General features: G+C 43.9%; 1 protein-coding gene across 1 annotated transcript in view; it reads left to right on the top strand.

Annotated features, from left to right (window-relative positions):
• Nucleotides 1–19568, top strand: part of ADAMTS17 (ADAM metallopeptidase with thrombospondin type 1 motif 17) — a 155002-nt gene that overhangs the window by 111633 nt on the left and 23801 nt on the right. Inside the window, exons 18-20 of the mRNA XM_063170146.1 lie at nt 2624–2781; nt 6593–6752; nt 8598–8733. Of these exons, the coding sequence (XP_063026216.1) occupies nt 2624–2781; nt 6593–6752; nt 8598–8733 (454 nt within the window). The remainder of the gene's footprint in view (nt 1–2623; nt 2782–6592; nt 6753–8597; nt 8734–19568) is intronic.

Genomic DNA, 19568 nt, shown 5'->3' with positions numbered 1-19568 from the left:
TCAATCACTCTTAAATTCAGGTCTGAGTGTGGAAGGATTTTCTATTTCAATAGCACTGACAAAGCTGAGTCCAATCAGGTCTTATTTCTACTCAGAACCAGGTACAACATTCTGGAAGGAAGCCCAGCATAATTTGGAATCATTATTCCATGTGCTGGGAGCAGTGCCTGAAGAATTTCCCTCCACCTACAGGCAACCCACGCTGGCTGCCTTGGCTGGCTGTAACTCTCAAAAACCACCTTGAACAGGAAATGCCTGGGCAGTTTGTGTCCACAGGCTGGGAAGCAAGCTGGAGAGACCCAAGGTGGAAATAAAGATCTGAGTGGATGCCAGGTTTAGAAGTTGATTGGTCAGTTCTTGCCTTCCAGCCAACAAGAAAAACAGAAGTTACAGGTTGTTGCTGGGGTTCCTATTCCTCCTCCTCTTCTACTGTACGAGTTTGAGTTTAGTTCTGTCACCTCTGGGGCAGGGCACACAGCCAGTGGTTGTGTGTGACAAAAGCCATTGGAGTTCCCTGTGTCTGAGACATGGAAGGTTTTGTAGCTGCAGCAGTGATCTTGCTGATGGAGTAATGGAGGCAAACAGCAATGAAAACACTTTGGCCCAAGTGCTCTGCTCAGTCCCCAGTGCAATTCCTGCAATCCTTGAGGAGCACCTTTGGGAACAGGTCTGTTTCCAAATTCTCCATCTCCTCAGCCACTAAGGGCTGCAGTGCCTGCAATCAAAATCAAACCCTGCCCAGAAAAGAGGTTCAAAAGATGAAACGTTGGTTTTCATCCGCAAATTATCTCCCTTTGATGGTGAGCTGGAACCAAAGCATGACTTAAGTCACTCAAGCTCTTCGACAGTTTGGAGCACATGCCAGACTATCTTTCCTAGTCAGCCATGCTGCTTGGAGATAGTTTTATCTCACCCACAACTTTGATCTGCCTGGAAGCCACTAGGTCTTGGCAGAGGAAAGCAATCCTGCTTCAGAATTGTGTCTGCAGCTTGCAGAAGGTACTTTGTAAACTGAGGAACAAAGCAGAAAGAGAAGTGAGCCACAGGGAGAGACACATTACTGCAGCATGCAAATGCCAGGACAGCATCTTACCCCTGGGCTGTGTGCCAGGGGAAACTTTCCTCAGAAAAAATACTCTCCCACTTCAGTTCCCCTTCACCCTGATTTTGGAGTCTCTGCTGGCACTCTGAGAGCTGTCAGGAAGGTTGTGTGCAGCAGGACAGATATCCACCTTTTTCCAGGATTCCCAATGTTCCCAGTGTAGATGCAGAGAACCTTGTGACCTCCACATGCTCCAGATTCCCCCCGAGTTCAGACATCACAAATAAAATAAATAAATAAATTTTTATATATATATATATATATATATGTCCTAAACACACCCAGGAGGGTTTGCTGGCTATGGAGGCTTGATCCAAAGGGATGACAATAGGAGACTTCCCACTGACTTCCAAAGGCTTTAAACAGCTTCTCTTTCCTTCTTGCAACACACTCAGTTAAGTGAGGACAAAGTTCTTTATTGGAAGAAGATAAAATAGGCATGAGATGCTAGAGGTTAAAACAACATCTTGTTAAAGGCTTAGCCAAAAGACACAGTTAACCTTGAACTAAGGAAGCCCAGTAACACGTGGGATATTCTGTCTGTCTGCTGTCAGGGCAGATTTGATCACAGTGAATGGATCTCCACAAAGGGGCCTGGCACTTTCTGCTGCAGCAGGGTCTGCCAATTTTCTCTTCCCTCAGTGCATCACACCAACATCTGGATAACTCTGCTTCCGTTCTAACACAGAAAACACATCAATCCCTAAATCAGCTTCCACTGATGAGTCAACAGTAATGTGATGCTCTTATGGCTGGAGTTGTCTTTGAGTGTTTGAAGGACATCAGTGATCCTGATGCAAAAGTTAGGCTAGAAGAAAGTACACACAAGTCCAAGTATCTTTTCTTCTCAATATTCATCTTTCTTCTGAAGTTGAGCTTTCCATGTTGACCTTAGTGAGGCACAGAGGCGCAGGATGGGTGAGACCCTCCTCACCTGACCTCATACATACATCCAGCACTTGGACTCTGAAAAGAGGGTGGCCAAGTTCACATTTTGCCCACTGACCTGCCCCTGCTTTGTGACTTAACTTTTCTGTACAGCTCTGACAGCTGAATGTTAATTTTTTTAATGTTGGGTTATGGGGCACACACAAAAACAGCATCAGTTGTGTATTGCATTTGCAGTATGCACTGTATCAACAAAGATTGGATTGCTCTTTTTCTCAAGGAGAGTTTAGGAAAATGTGGTCTCAAAATCTGGAAACTGAAAGAAAATTCTGCTTGGAAATTAAATTGCAGATTTGTCTTATTGCATTTAAAAGGAGAGTCTAGAAATAAACGATCTTAATTTTATGTTAATTCTTCAAAATACCATCATCAACTGAAGTACAGAATATATCCAAGTTAGAAACATCACAATGGGCCATGTAAAAGTGGGAGAGGTTTTATTCCTTTAAACTCACATCCATTGCAAGGTTTCTGCATCTTGTGCTTGAGGCACCTTGAGACAAAGGCTCAGTAGTCTGTATTGTATTTACAAATTTGCTTGCATTTCATTCCGTGGTGTTTGGTTCATTGCAGCTTTAAAAGATTCCAGTAAGAGATCCATTAACAGCGACTGGAAAATTGAGCTTCCTGGTGAGTTTCAGATCGCAGGCACCACTGTCCGGTACGTGCGAAGGGGGCTGTGGGAGAAAATCTCTGCCAAAGGACCAACTAAAATACCACTGCACTTGATGGTAACTTTATATCCTTTGTTTGTGTTTCTTAAGTGATGCAACAGAAAGGGTTTATATCCTAGCTGAAAGTTAAATTTTGATTGTTTGCTTCCTCACCACAGTGTTCTTTTGCAGCATTGCAGGGGCTGGAGAAGCCCAGCTCTCACTCAGAAAGTGATGCTCCATCCTGGGAGAACAGGCAGTGTTCATTGAGCTCATGTCCAGTGCAGGAAATCCCTGTAATGTGTCACAAGTCCATTCTAGAGGATGTAGGTTCCCAAGGACCTGAATTATTTCTTGGACATACCTGATCACACACATAAAAGCATATTTGCTGAAATGTCTTTTCATATTATGCCAGAATGTATTCTGTGTTTAAATACTCTGTTCTCTTACAGAAGAGGTGCAGATCTAGCATGCACAGATGGTATATGTGAATTTGAATCTAAGTAATGACTTAATTACACACAAATGTTCTTTGTTTTCTCTGTATTGTTTTTTCATTTGTACGTAGTTTAAGGTGTTTTTTGACATTTTTTCTTAATGTTCAGCATAGCCCCTCTGTTAACCCAGCTTGGTATTTTATGAACAGCCATGTGGCTGGACATGAATGAGAAGTCCACAGGGGTGAGAAGAGCTGGACTGTGGTCCCAGAGCTGTCACTGGTGGGTGACAGGGTGACCCATGGGCCAGTCCCTTAATGCTGGTGTAACCTTAACATTTGTATTTTTGAGACAGCTGTAATAATTCCTGTCTCATATATCTGTTCCTGTTTAAAAGTCTGCAGAAAGCTTTACAGGTTCTGTAGCAAGGTTTGCATAGAAAGTATATTTGTTTCTTTCATTGTTTCCTGTAACTTTTTATTCTATTCCATTTTTTTCTGTGCTGTTTCTTCTCCTTGTGACTTTTTTCCGTGTTTATTCTCTGAAGGCTGTCTGTAAGCACTGCTAAAAATCAGCATTCTCTCCCTTCCCTCACCTGATTTTTTTGGCTGCTGGTGTTCATTGTGCAACACTTCCTGACCCAGTTTGAAAAGCTCCAAAGATGCCTGAACTTTTCACACACACAAAAAGCTGACAGTAATATCCACTTTGTCAATACCTTCTTGGTGTCAAAATCTGCTGCACAGGGACATGAGGGGTTTTGTCTTTGCTTTCTCAGACAGATGAGTGAGTTTACAGGCTCACAGACCAGTGTCAAGCTGGATCAAAGAGGTTACAGCTGGAGTAGTCAGAGGTGCAGGGTTGAGCTCATCAGCACCTTCCTGGCTCACCTGTGTAGTCCAGGGTGTGCCCACTCAAAGAAAGTGTATTACACCCTCTTCACCATCAGAAACATCAGCTTCTTCTGGACTTTGGCCTTAACACAAGCCTTCCCTCCTGAAACCAGGACTCTGACAAAGTACTTTGTACTGCTAAGATCTTGCCAAGCTCATGTGAGAAACAGGAGTTGCACAGGTACCGTTTGGGAGGATGCTGTGCAGGGTTCCTTTGGCAGCTCCTGGAACCTTCCAGGGCATTACTTGGTTGAGGTCCACTGCAGTAAAATCTGTATTTTGGCATTTTGTGTACCTCAACATCAGCAGAGCTTTGATTTTAAAGAAATGCTCAGTTCCCCTTCATTAAGGAGTAAGTAGCTAACATAGGAGTGATTTTGAGCTTCTTCATGAGCTTCTCCAGATACAGACAGGCCCTTTCAGCAGACATAAGCAGAGGAAATGTTCCTTCTTCACCTTTTTCACAGAAATTATTAAAAATGAGGAATGTAAAAATTACCAGACCATTAAAAAACATGTGGTTTTAAATCACTGCCAGTGGTAAACAAAGCACACATGAAGTCTTTGCTTCGAATCAGATACAAATCTTTTCCCTGATACAGGGTGGTGGGTTTCATTCTTTCAACACAGGAAAGGCAGGATGGTTACCAGTTCCCTCTAAATAGAAAACTGTTGTTCAAACAGTGGTGGAATACACTGGACTGACAAAGAGCCAGAAGCTTCAGTCAATCCATTGTGACCTGCATTTGAAACCAATTATACACACATACACACACCCCCCAATTATATATGGCTACGAAATTGCATGAAATTGGTTTCATATGGGCCTTTAGATTCACTGGTCTCGCACCATATTGAGATAATAAGGATTTCTTTTTAGGAGTTGCTTTTTAATACTTGAGGCATTTCTCCAAGTGCATTGCTCTGTGTGTATTTCTTGGAGAAACTGGTGTTTGTGTAAGTAGGCCTGTGCTGGTCCCCCTTGTGCAACAGAGGACAACCCAACTCTCCCAGAGCAGAAGGGGGCTTTAGACAAGGCTGACTGATCAGTTCTCTAGAGCAGGAGTTTGTATCTCCTGCACTTCAGGAAAGCTGGGCTCAAGCTCTCTGCCTCTGCCTGCCTGGTGTTTGAATTGTGTTTAGAAAAACCAACATTGTTCTTTGAAATTGTAATGATGGCTGGCTGGTTTCAACCCTGGTATTCAGTCCTGGAAGTGAGGCTCCCTCTGTAGCTGAAGCAAAATCATTTCCTTGTTCCCCACATCCTCTGGGAGGGGCTCATCTGCCCAGGGTTCTGCCCTGTGCAGAGCAGCTCAAGGGTGCTGAGTTTGTGGAGCCCCCTCAGTGTTCACAGCACAGGCTGCCAGGACCCCTTCTTTCAGCACATTTGTGTGGTTAAATGAGCTCCTGACAGCTTTAGTGAGATTATTGGTTAAGTAGGAATGATTGTGCAAATCTGAAGGGGAAACAATTATTGTTGGGGGATAATAGCATTTGCAAATTTGTCTTTTTTCAAACAGGCAGCTGCTTGCTCCACTTATGAGAGCCTTTATTTGGTAAGGCATTGCTCTTTTTTCAGTAGGTGACAAAAGCCAGCACAATTCACCTGCCTAATGCTGCTCAGATCATGGGATAATAAGTATAAGTAGGTTTAAAGCCACAGCATGAACATTACAGTAGTACTTCTAGGCATTTGTTAGTACTGTGGTAACTCAGATTCCATGGATCCTGTTCTCCATGGGATATCTTCCAATCAGTTCTGATTCAAGCCAGGGAAAGTGAGAGCCAAATGAAGTCCAACATGTAAATCAAAACAGGACCAGTACTCTCATCTGCCCATGGTGACAACATAAACATTTTTCTCTGTTCCTTTGTTAACAGACAGGGAATTCTGGAGTAATAACACCAGAGACATCACAAGTGATTCCATAGGAAATAGCCTGCTGTTGGAAACAGGTTTCACCTTCCTCTAGCAATATGCAGGGATGAAAATATACATTGCCAGAAGCTGTGTGATACGGCTTTTTCTTATTTCTGTTTTCTGAGACATAAAACCCTGCTGCTACAGCTTGTCAGCTGGAATAGTCATGCTTGCCTTGAGTGCCACATTCACCAGGAGACAAGGGACTTTTTGTGCTGCAGTTGTTTTTCAGAAGCATCACCTTGTTCTTTCAGATGTTTAACTCTAGATGCTCTTTAAAATGGTTGGTATATGAAAAGTGCTGATTTAATGCTTCCTGTTGTCTTTCTCTTTGAATAGCCAGTGTCCTGCTGATCACATACAAGGCTGGAAGTTATGCCTTGAATTCCAGGTTTAGACATCCCTGTGCTGCTTTAAATATTCACAAATCATAAGCAGTTCTTGCTTCTGCAGTTGCCCTGTTTTAGCAGTACCATTGTAATCTAAGTTTTCTAGATAAAGATTTGGTTGCCTTTCACAAGGTATTTATACTTTAGGGATTTTTTCCTGAGCCAGCATTTCCAGCAGTGCTATCTCAGCCTGTTGGCTCTCCCAGCACAGTGTGTTGCAACAGCCTCTCTTTTCTGCTGAACCAGGTGCTGTTATTCCACGACCAGAATTATGGAATTCATTATGAATACACCATCCCTGTAAACTATACTGCTGAAAACAGAAGTGAGCCAGAAAAGCAACAGGACTCCTTGTACATCTGGACACACAGTGGATGGGAAGGATGCAGTGTGCAGTGTGGAGGAGGTAGGGACACCAGGAAGCTTGGTGGGAATTCCTGAGTGCTGTTTGCAGCCTCCAGCCACAGGAGAGGTGGAAATTGGCCATGAAAATGGACTTTGCTGTAATGAATTCAGTGAAAGCTCGTTCTCACCGGCTCTCCCTGCTCTGATCCCCATCCCCACAGTTAATTTCCAGCCAGCCTTTTGGCAGGGACACTGCTCTGTCACTGCAGGCTGGAGCTGCACCTGGATTCTGTGTGCAGCCCCAGCCTCCAGCCCCCAGCACATTCCTGGAGCAGCATCTCACAGGTGTCCAGGCACGCTCAGGGAAAGGCCCTTCCCTCCCCAGGGATGGAGCAGGGCAGTGCTGCTGGGGCAGCTCCTGGGGATCTGCATCAGGTGCTCCCACCCAGGAGCACCTGGCAAAGCTCCTTCCCAGAGCATCCCTGGATGTGCCCAGACAGATCTGCTGCAGCCCTGGGAGCTGGTGCTGTGAGAGCAGAGGCTGCTTTGTCAGACACTGTCCATTGCATGTGCAGTGCTGGAAGGAGGAGGTTGTTCCCTGAGGAAAACAGATCATTTCCAAGCGTTCTGGGCAGTCTGTCTGCACCAGCAGCCTCAGTTATTTATGATGTGACATGACAGGAGGAAAGAGCTCATCTTCACATTTACAGGTCACTGCCCTCAGTGCACTGAAATTACTGATTTTTTTCTGTAAATAGGACTCACTTTAGAATAGACACTCTTTCATTAAAATAATAATTTTGAAGCCATTAAACCCTCACATGAGGGAAAAGGAAATTTATTTGTGGCTCTTCTGATTTTTGTTGTAAGCCTGTTACAAATTTGAATCAAATCAGTGTCTTCCAGCATGGCTCCCACCAGCACTAGCTTGATAATTGGTCTTTTATTTTAGTTGTCCAATGCTTTTGCTACTTATCCAAGCTGAGAAGGGACTTTCTCCTTTCCATACAGATGTTTGCATATTTTTTATTAACAGAACATGATTTATTTTTTATTTTCAGCTGCAGATGGTGAATAAACTCAATCTGACACAGTCTCAGGGTTAGAAAACAAACCTGAGAAACCAAAATTAGCAGTGAGGCAAAGTCACACAGAGCAGGAGTATCACTTTCCTTGTCACATCTGGTCACTGTCATGCTCCCTGTGGCACAGCTTTCCTGATGTCACTCCGTGGAAGGCTGAGCCCTGAGGGCCACACTGGATGAGGGAAACTCCTGGTGCACAGTTTGTGTGAGAAATGCTGGCTCCTCCAGAGATGCCTCCTGCCACAAGGATTTTAAAGCAGTATATCTGGAGGAGCAGGAGATGAGAAACAATTTGTTTTGGTGGCTTTATTTTCTCTTTGTGAAATATGAACGAGCTCAGTTAATGACTCTTGAACCTCGGTCAGTCCTTTTCATGCTGACTTCCTGGCCCGGAGCAGCAGGAGGCAGCTGTCCTGTCATTATCAGTCACATTAGCAGGGAGTGGGAGGTTGTGTGACTTCAGCACATCTGCCCGGGGTGATGACAGGGCACAGCTACCTGTGGAGGAGGAACCAGAAACGAAAACAAATTGTTTTAAAGCTCCTTTCCACGTTAAACACTAGTAGGAGAAAGCCCAGGCTGGATGCTCATGTGAAACAGTCAATTGCATGATTATTGGGGAAAGATTTGTAGCTTTTCTGGAAAAAAACCAACCCAAAACATGCCAGTACAAAGGTCAGGCAGAAGTGGAGAATAAGATTTCTTGCAGAGGTGATAGAGTACATCTGGTAGAGGGAGCAGGGAGCTCCAAGCTTTTGAGTTTTGGAGTTTTGATGAGTGGAGGTGGTTTTGTTCAGAGTTCTTTTTGATTTGGCTTCCAGGTGAGAGGAGAACCATCGTGTCCTGCACTCGGATCATTAACAAGACCATGACACTGGTGAATGACAGTGACTGCCAGCGAGTGACCCGCCCCGAGCCCCAGGTCAGGAAATGTAACACACACCCCTGCCAGTCACGGTAAGGAGTTAAAAACACTAAAACCATTATCCTTTTCCGTCAGAAACTGCCCCTTTCCAAAGCCTCCGTCTGGTGAACACAGTGCAAACGTCTCAAAGTATTGGGACACGTTGTTAGCCACAGTAAGCAGCTGTAATATTCATTTCCTTTTGTTGAGCAGGTCAGATTTTCATTACCTCAGACAAAGCCCATTTAATTTGTGGTCAGTAAGGCCAGATTCCATGCAGGCTGCCTTCATACATTGTTTGGGGATGGTTTTCTTTTCCCCTTGGTTGCCTCCTGGGAGACAGAATTTACAGTATAAAGTTAGACAAGAGTAGAGTGACTGCATATCTAACCTTTCTTTTTTTGAATCAGCACAGAATGGGGTCTGATTAACTGTCAAACAGTACTACAAAAACCCTGAAGCCAATAAATTAAATTATGATGAAACACATTTTAGATGTTTTTCTCAGTAAGGGTGCTTTTCTCCTCACTACTTATTAGAGATCTCTAAAAATAATAAAAGCTTTTTTTTTTTTAATTTGGCAAGCACTTTCAGCTGAAATTATTTTGATCTGTGTTATATTAAAAAAGACATTTCTGGCCAAAATGACAAAAGAGAAGAAGGTAAATTAATTTGTTCAGTGTGTTTCCTGACAAAAAAACGTTCACTCTTGTTCTGCAGTGATGTTTAGCATTGTAGTGTAGAAACTCCAATTTTGATAGTAGTTAGAATAACACCAGGATCAGGGGTTTGATCCATGTGTAGGCCATTCACTTCAGAGGTGGGCTCAATGATCTTTGTGGGTTCCTTCCAACTCAGAATATTCTGTGATAAAATCAATTTCAGATAAAGCTAAACAATACCTAAAAAAGCATTCAAACCAACCTGCTGGCTGCTGCATCTTGGATAATCAGACAAGCCAGGGAAATGCACCTACAAAGCTAATCCTGCTGGCAGAGGCAATGGGGGGAACAGCAAGCAGCACACTTCCTTCTAATTAGAGCTGCACTGTGATTAAAGTGCCCTGGAGCAGGGAAATGCAGTGTCAGGTCATCCATCAATAAGGCTGGTTCAGGTTTCAGTTTCTGTCTGCACTGCCTGTTATTGCTGCTGGACAATATTGGCTGTACAGCTTGCAGTACTGAAAGGTATAATGAGATACCCTGGTGTGTAAGGAGAGCCAAAATCCCCATGGCTTCAAGGAAACAACTGTTTCCTTCAAGAAGGAAGTCCAGTGAGGCTGGGATTTCTGTCATGTCACTCTCTCAGAAAGAAACAAAAAGCATCTGCTTGTGTTGCTGCCCTGGCATGAAGTATTTCTCCCAGATCTTTTGGAAAGCTGTCAGGAGTAGGCTGGAGTGAGCCCAGGCAGGTATAGGAGGGGTTCCAGGTGGTAGAGATGAACAAAAGCAACTTTAGAAGTTCTGGAAGTTGTGGGCAGGTTCTGCCTCTACCAGCTGAGAGCAAGGATGGGAAGTTCTGGCTGTGTCACAGCCCTGAGACCCACAGTGTGCTCTGAGGGAGGTCTCTTTGGTGCCCTCCCACCATGGCACTGCTGCCTGTCAGGGCAGTGACAGTGGGTGAGGTGAAATCACACAAAACCTCCTCAGAAAGGATTATTCTGCTCCTGTATCCCGCCTGTGTTCCTCTGGGGAATTTGGTCCAGCCCTTAATGTTATTCCAAGGTCTCTCTTCTCCTGTGTGGAGCCAGCAGGCAGTTTATGGGCACAGCTCACACAGCTCTGCCCAGCTGCAGTCAGCTCTGGCACAGGGACACTCTTGTTGGTCTATTTTTTTCAGAGCAATGACAGCAGACACTGTCAATGTGCTTAGAAGCTGGAAAGGCCACAGAATCCTTGCTGATGATCTGATAGACCACACTCCCTCACTCCCTCCGTGTAGAGTACACTTTCACACTTAACATGCTTTTAACTGGAAACATTTTCAGAAGCACATTCTCTGTGCCTCTGTAGAATTTAAATTTCCACTTGCGTTTGCCCACCCAGACATTAGAAAAGCATGCTTAGCATATTCTCTGACCAAGAACATCTTAAAGAAACCATTCTCTTTCACCATGTCAATGCTTTTTTTATGAGCCCTGAATTTGTTTTAGGGTTTCAAGTAAAATTATTGTAGCATCTTGTTACAATAAGGTCCTTTCCCATTTCCACTCAGACCTAAGCCCTTCACCTGAGTTCAGAAGAAGGAACAATGCTCTCCTTTCTCTGGTAAACCAGCTCTGTTTTGTGCATTCTGAATTGCATTTGCACTTTCACTCCAAATTTAGGAGAATCACCTTTCAGAGTATTTATCTGTAGAGGGGGGTCTTTTGGCCAGCACAGGACTGGGTCAGAGGACACTCAGTCTCTGTTTCACTTTGGGATGGGCTGTGTGACTTTAGTTCACTATCCCACACTGTCCCTTTGTTTCCTCTCTCAATCCATGTATAAGCTGGATTGCAAACTCTTTGGGTTGGGGTGAGATCATATTGTTTAAGTGGAGGAAGAGGCTGTTGCTGTTGAGATTGTAATAAAAATAAAATAAACAGTTACCCACATTTATAAAGTGATCAGGAGGAAAAAAGGATATGTTATTAATAACAGTGTCTTTCTTCCAGCACGATCCCAAAGTGCTTTGTAAATTATATATCCCTTTGAACTTCAGCCACCTCTCAGGAGAGCCAAATAATGTAGGGCAGGGGACAGTACTTTCATGAGGCCAAGGAGAAGATTGGAATTCTCCAACTGCAACCCAGCATCTGAGGAAAACAAAGCAGGATTTAAAACTTGATTGGATACACTGACATGTTTTAAAATTACACGTCAGAGAAGAGAATTTTCTTAAGGGTTTTGTTGAAACTGGCAAAAATAAAAGAATCTTTCATTCTTTATTATTGTTACTCTTTCACCTTTTAAAAAAATGCCTCTTTTTCTTCTTATTTTATTTTTTATGTTCCTTGACCCTCTTTTTCCATTAAATTCTTTACAGCTTCCTTTCCTGTCCCAACTGCACCCTATTAGCACCTCTTTATTCTAATCCTTTGCCTAGCTCTTTAGGTATTTTTTACAAAACCCTGCTGTAACCAGATGGAATCTGGATTCCTGCATGCGGCGTGGATGGGTCGCTTCCAGCACGCCCAGCACCAACCCAAATACAGCGGCAGGGCCAGCCCTGGGGCTGGCACCACACTCACAAATCACAGATCCCATCAGCTGTTTTCACTGAAAACACAGCTCGGCCACTGGCCACACACTTCTGCCTGCATGGCTGGGGCTGTGGCTATGAAACTGCTCCCCTCCAAGGCAGGAAAAGCACCAAAACCACATGAAATTCCCCAACTGTTGGACTTGTAATGGACTGTGTGCAAACGCTGGTAATTTTTCTCCTCTTTGCTGTAAGAGATTTTGGGAGAGGTTAAGTTCTTTCAGGGGTCTGCTGAATATTTGGTGTTCTTACATGGATGCTGAACAGCAGCATATGCCAGAAATGCCTGGCTGCATCTACAGAAAACCACAGGAGACCCTGAGCACTCATTTTCACTGTTTAGGACTTGAAAATATCTCCTGAGCCCCAGGGTTAGTTTTCTGCTACTACCAGCAGCATATCTTAGACTGCTTTCTATGAGCTGAGCTTTTCCCACAGGCTCCTTCCTGCACTGGAAGGCTCTCCTTTGACATTGCTGTTCACGTGGGTCAGAACCTTTTATTTCCAGCCTAAGTTACTCACTGTCATTTTTTCAGCCTTTTTTTTGTACATCAGCTCTGTTCCTTTTCTTACAGAGTATTTTCCCTCCCTTCCTTTCAGCCTTAGGCTATTTGCCACAGGACACAACAAACCATTGTATCTCCTCCTTCAATCATTTTTCTGGGCTAAATCCATGACTTTAACTTCTTATTGCTTTTTTCATGGCTGCATCATATTTGTGGCTTACAGTCATTCGAGATGTTTTCCTCCTCATTTATTTCATTGTATGAACCCTACTTCAACACAGAAATGCTTGTTATTGGTCCCTGAGCCCTCAGCCTTGCACTGTGTGCTGTTTATTTCCATCCTAGTTTGTTATTGCAGTACTGAAGGTTATTCACTTCTTCCTGTTTGACATCCTAATCCTCTGAGGCATTGACACTGCTTCTAGGCTTTGTATTGTCAGCATTTTCTTCAATTTTCCAGCAGTTTTCTTCTTTTTTGTGCCAAGGTCATTAATGAGCATACTAAATTAGATCAAATGCAAGACAGACCTTTCAGGAAGCCCACTAGTAACTGATCTAAATTCCTTTCATACCTGATCCTCCTTTGCAGCACTAAAGGTAGATGGGAGGCCAGCTCTCACCTCTCTATGAATTACACAATTATATCTGTGTTTCTCAGCATGTCACCAGTAAGATTTCCCATGCAGCAAAAGGAGTTCTTCACCAAACAGATTAAATCTACCACATTTCCTTTGTCTGGAAAACCAGAGAAATGCAGCCAAGGAGTTTTGCCTGGAGGAAGCCTATCTTGCATCCTTTTACCACTGTGTCCTTGATTATTGTTGCCCTCCAAATCATCTCTAAAAGCTGACACACTGCTGAGGTCAGCTCTGTGGTTACATGGGTCACTTCCTTCTTTCTTTCTTCTCTTTTCCTTTCATTTTTCCATCCGTGAGCTGGAATCCAGCACCAGGCTCCCCAAGGGTTCACACACCACATCAGTGCCCACTGGGGGAAAATAAAGCCAGTTTAAGAGTCAGTCAAGGCCCCAGTTGGCTCAGCACCTCAAAAACATGTCCAAAGGCTGGGGAGTGCCAAAATAATGGTGTCTCAGTGTGTGATGGTTGATAGTGCCCATTGCTTTGCCTCCTGGTCTGATTTAGGCTTAGGGTGTATGCATGTGCTGCCTGAGAGTCCATTCTGCCCTCTAGACTTCACCATATCCCTGTGAGAGTGCTCTGTTTAACAGCCCAGGAATACAGGAATCAGAATAATACAGAAATCAGTCTGTCTCCCTGACTCTGGGCTGTTTGCACCCCATTTCTGTGTGTTCTCCTCACAGGTAGATGGGGGGCAAAACAGTCTCAGATTTATTTTGTGAGGTGGTTGTCTTGCAAATACTAGAATTTGGGGGGAACAATATGATGGAAAACTCTTTGAGAATGTCAGCAAATTCCTCACAGGTCTGTACAGAAATGGCACGAAACTGCAGGGATGGGGATGTTTGTTAACTGAAGGGACTGAGCTGGATATTTGATGGCTCCAGATGGGTCAGTCCTTTCATTAATGCAGTTTATCATCCATAAGGTTCAATGCCAGCAGGTTCAAACCCTTGTCTGTGCCTTGTGCTGAGAAACATCTTTGATGTGCATTGGATTTGGTTACACGAAAAAAAAAGAAAAGAAGGAACAGCCGTGGGGAGGGTTTCATTTTAGCCTGGAAATCTGGCATCAATAGTAATGTTAGCACCCTCTGATCCAAGGAGGCACCACGTAAGAGTTCATTTTGAAGTACTTCCCAAAGCTGGAGTTGGGATCTCCAGAATCAGCTTGAGCTTAATGAACTTGCCAGGACTGTGCTGGAGGGGCTGGAGCAGGGAATGCTGCGCTCTGGTGGCAGCTCCTCGGGGCACTGCCTGCAGCAGGGCTCCGTGGGCATTGCAGCAGCAAAAACCAAAATGCTGCACACCAGAAAACCTGAGAGATTCCACCTTTGTGAGGGGTGGCTGATGTCTTGCTGTGGGCACATCTGGGGCCCAGGTCAGCTGATGCTGATCCCCATCCACCAAAAGGAGACAAAAACTTCTGTGCTCCAGGTTGTAGGCAGGTCATCAAGTGCCAGTCAGTAGCTAATTAACCACTGAAAGACAATTTGCTTGTATCTTCCAACAAATCCAACAGCTCAACTCAGTGGAGCAATTCTGGCAGAGAAGGCTGGGGAACAGACAGTGTAGAATGAAAAGTGCTCTTTGGCTACTGCTAAATGCACTTACATCAAACACTCCAAGCTGATTTGCTGGAGCAGGAGTTAATTTGGCATTATTTTCCACAAGGAGTCATGAGACAGGTCCCTTAGCTTTGGTGTAAACACCCAGGCTGGCTTCCATCACTTCTTTCCCAGTGCAATGTTTGACTCACTAACCTTGTGGTTGACCATTGCCTTGTTTTAAAATGTTGCATGATCTGTGCTGCTTTGTTTTGAAGCTCTTCAGGCCAAGTGCTGTTCTAACCCACAGAAAAGGATTAGCAGGATAATATAACAAAATATTTAATTGTGAAATCCACTCCTCCTGCTGCCTGCTGTAATGATCTTCACAGTTTGCATTGTGTGCTGGGAGCTGAGGAGGCACTGCCTTCCTGGAAAGGCAGGGAGTGGAGCTGGAAACCAGTTGCCCCATTAAAGCTACCCCTACCATGGAGGTGGGTAGGGAAAACTCACTGCAGAGGAGCTCTGAGAGTGCTGAAATTCTGTCCCTTGGTGCCACCTCCTCACACTGACCCCACACTGAGTCCTCCAAAACTGAGAGATCTGCTCATGTGGGGGAGGAGGAGAGGGAACAATGGCTTCCATCTGAAAAAAGAACTTCCCAAGGTGTATGTAAATTATAAAACATTGTTCCATGGCCAATCTTATTGGTGGGAAATTGAAAAAGAAAAAAAAAAAGAGCTGTCAAAATGATAATCACTAAAGAAAAAAAGAAACCTGTGTGAGTGAAAGTTGGCAAGTCTGTTAGCAGAATGACTACTGTACTGGAAAATTACTGAGCACTGTTTATAAAGGCAATCAGACAGGAATGTTAGTCTTGGAGTCCTACTTTCAACATCAGCAGCTGTATTATTCTACTAGATTCCTTGTACTTTTCTCCAAAAAAAAAAAAAAAAAAGCCTTTTAGTGACTGGGTGTGGCACAACCTGTTCCCAAAAGACAAGATTCACCTGATTGTTTTGAGCCCAGTGCAGCAGAGAGGTGGTGGAGAGCCTCAGGAGTGTGTGGGGAGAGGACAGTCCAATAGCAGAGTGTGTGTGTGTTTCATGGAAAACACAATTCCATTTGTAAAGAAACTTTTCTTCTACACAGCCGAGCATGAGCTTGGTTTGACAGCTGTAAGCAAAGTATATCTGTCAGTTCCACATGACTGATTCTCAGAAATCTTTTCCAATTCTTCTTGCTAAAATTATCCAATGTAAAAACCCAGCCCTGCTGAAAGCTGGTCTGACTTTTGCCTAAATCAGTAGAGCCACAGTTTCCTCCAGGTGCCTCAGAAAACTGAGTGACTTCAATGTGATTTTGTGTCACAAACTGGTGCTAAATACAACCAGTGCTAACTGGGCATGGACTTATCCTCACCTGTGCATTAAACCAAAAGGTTTTCAGTAAAATCTGTTAGAAATAGAACCCTCACATTACAGGGTTTAGGTCTGTTTCTGTCACCTGGCTTTTTCAGACATATTTTGTAGGAAGTTTCCTCTGATGCTTTACTCAGCAGTAGCAAAGGCTCTAAACTGTAGGTAAGAGCCAGCTCTAAAAAAACAGGTCCTTCATCCATTTTGTCTTCCTAACTTTTTTCCCCCAAATCTTTAGCTCCAAGCTCTCATTTGCAGACATTCATCTCCCCTGGGTTTATGTACATTGTGCTGCAGGCTTTTTTTTTTTTTTTCTAGAAAATGTGGGAGTCTTAGGCAAGCAGGTAGAGTAGATAATTCAAGGTTAAAAACTAATCCAGACCATAGAAAGATCAAATGATGAACTGAATCTCCAAAAGATATTTCAAGTTTGCTCCAGGGGCCTGCCAGATGAGTGTTGCCAAAGCAGATTAGAAGAACTCCCAATTCCTCAGAAGAGATACTGAGAGGTCAGAGGTTGAGGAAGACTCAGAAGACAAAGATTTAGAGCAGCCCTCTCAGATTGCATGTCCTGCCCATCCCAGCTTTTTGAAGCTTTTGAAAATCACACCCTTCTGGGCATATTTTAGCTGGAAAGACAGCCACTGACTGGGGTAAAATCTCTGCTTAAAAGCTCATCACTTTCTTCCTGATTCTAACCACCAGCAGGGATCACTTAGCTCTGGAATCTTCTGCAGAGGTAAGATTACAAAAAATAATAATACCAGGAATGAAGGCATCCCCGTGGCTGTGAAAAGATGAGTGTGTTTGTCACGTAAATCAGTGTTTGTTGGCAAAGTGAGAGGCTCTCCTGGGACCCCAGCTGGAGCACTCCCTGCTCCCACAGAAGATAGGTTATAACCTGGGAGGGAAAGACCAAGCTGAAAGGAACTCTGGTGTCAAACAATCCCTAAGATCAGTTTACAGGCTTAAAGTGTAACTGGAAGCCAAATTCTGTATATGATATACACAGGGCTTAGTGTACAGCAGTTAATTGGCTTAGTTAATAATGCAGAGCCAGCCTGGGGTTTGGAGTTAGAACACTGGAGTTATTTTTGACATTGTCATAAGAAAAATGCCTCCTTTTTTTAAAGAAAATCACCCTCTAAGTAGGTCTTGTTGTTAAACAAACTCAGGTGTGTTCAGAAGGTGTAATGACAGTGTAGAGACAAAAATCTACCTGTGCTGTAATTTAATAGTTACCATAATGTGATACTATTTGTACATCACATTTTTCTCCCCTGTCTGTATATTACTTGCAGATAGTAATTCTGCTAATATCTTGCTGCAAATTCCTTCCAAAAATTTGAAACTGGCAGGAATTTTCATCTTTAATCACTTTATCTATAAATCCTTTGTCTTTCCACATTGGTTGTGAACATTGTTGAAATATAGTTGCAGTGTTCCTGTGTGTTACAGGCACTAAAACAATATTTTCAGCTGCCTGTGAAGGAGAATTTGAGGGAACTGTGGGGGTTCAGGGCACTGCCAGGATTGTGTGTAGCACTCACCTTTACTTGCTTGCCAGATTGCTTTTACAAGCCATTGATTCAAGCAAAGATTTCACTGAGAGGATGAAGTTCAGTGGTCAAAGTGATCATCCCCTTGGTGCTTTTGAAAATAACCTACTTTACATATTAGTATTATTCAGACATTTAATCTCACTTGTCTCCTGGATGTGAAAGTAAAACCACCACTTGAAAATAGCCTTTAATTTCTGAGTATTTTGACTGTCACAGGCAGGGCAGAGTGGGCTGTGAGGTTTCAGAGATCCCTTACAGCATTCCCCCACCTGATCTGTAACCACAGGGTTGGGATCAGGAGTGGATGTAGAGAATGGTGGCTCAAGCTGGAGATTGTTTTCACCACAGACACATCTTTGTATTGGTACCCTGGGTTTCAGCTCGTTCCCTGTGTAATCTTTCTTCTCATGATGATGGTGATAATTGTTTTTTCTGTGCTAATGTTCTAGTTGCTCTCTGTCATGTCCAGCAAACAGGGTAGAAACCAGGTGATTTCTCCCCACCACAAGAGCAACAAACAAAAAATATTAGAAAGGAATTTTCTTCCTAAAAGAAAGCCATAACCTTTCTTCTTAAGGCATCTTGGAAATAGTTGGCATGCTGTGTGCTGCCCATCCTAAGTGCAAGCTCACAGACAGCCTCTGCCAAGAATGTATTTTTATCTTTCTCCTTTGCTTTCAGCCCCTTTCCCTTTTTCTTCTGCCAGTAGCTGTAGATCACAGTGAGAGCACAGTGCTGAAGTGAATATTAGCTGAGTGGAGCCTGGGCAGAGCCCTTTGCCAGCCTTGTGACTCACACTCAGCTCATAAAGCACAGTCATTCCTGCCCTCCAGGCCTTTGTCAGGAGGTTCCTTCCCCCAGGTGGATAATTCCCTCACGTTTCTCCAACAGGGCAGAGCCCAGCTGATACCAAGGAGGCCTGGCTATTCACTTTCATGAACGCTGATTTCTGCACTTCAGGGCTATTTTTGTCAGGCTTTCAGCCCTGGTATTCAATTTCCCAGCTGACATTTTCCCATTCCATAGGAGAAATACCAAGCCCTTGGCCACAGAGATGCACCAAAACTGCAGTCTGGAGAAACAGGTTTGGTGTCTCATCAGCTGTTTTAGCCAACAGAAATTCACAGATGTGTCAGTCAACTGCTTTAATGCACAGGAACATTTGAGCAGGGCCCTGTTCCACAAAAGACAGGTGGCCAGTCTGCACAGTCCTGCTCAAACCAAATGGCTTCTGCCTGCACTGTCAGCACAGTCATCAGTGCTGTCACACCACTCATGGCATTCACAAATGAATTCATGACAGTTGCAGCAGGTGAAGATGTTCCTACAAATGGTGCTGAGCTGATTTTCTCTCCTTCAGGGAAGGGTAATAGTTTTTTAATTCATTTCAGGCAAGTAACATACAACAACTTCAGAAGAAATGTGGTAAATAAGTTGTTCTACCTGGGTTACAGGAGTCTCCCGCAGAATGAGATAGTATTTCTCAGCAGACCTTTTTGAGAAGTCTTGTTTGGGCCCCCTAGCCCAGGACTGGGTGACAGGTAAAAGATTCATGGTGTAAGGATACAGATCTGGATGACAGTCCTAAATAAAAGGCTAGAAGGTCAATTGCCTGGTGAGAAAGGCATGAGAGCCTTCTGGTGCTCAGTGGCTGCACAGTTATTGCTCCAGTCCCTCACTCCATGCAGGAATGCCTGTAATTACAGAGAACATGCTCTCACTGACTGATTGCAGGAAGCTGAAGATCGATGCTGCTTTTCTTTTAGAAAAAAATGTCATTCCCTCCATCCCTCCTCTTTCAGATCCTTCTTAGACACTTTATTCACTGCTTGTAGCCCCACTGTGGCACTTCCAGCCCTTGCTGGAGTCAGTGGAGCTGGAAGACAGAGCAGGGAGGATTCCTCCTTTCCCTTGCAAGGAATGGTTTTGCAGGACAGTCTGCAGACAAGTCTGTCTCTATCTGAGAGAAAAAAAC

Source organism: Melospiza melodia, chromosome 15 (genome assembly GCF_035770615.1).
Source record: "Melospiza melodia melodia isolate bMelMel2 chromosome 15, bMelMel2.pri, whole genome shotgun sequence".
NCBI lineage: Eukaryota > Metazoa > Chordata > Aves > Passeriformes > Passerellidae > Melospiza > Melospiza melodia.
The sequence above is the reverse complement of the archived record's forward strand: the minus strand, read 5'-3'. Positions and strand labels throughout refer to the sequence as shown.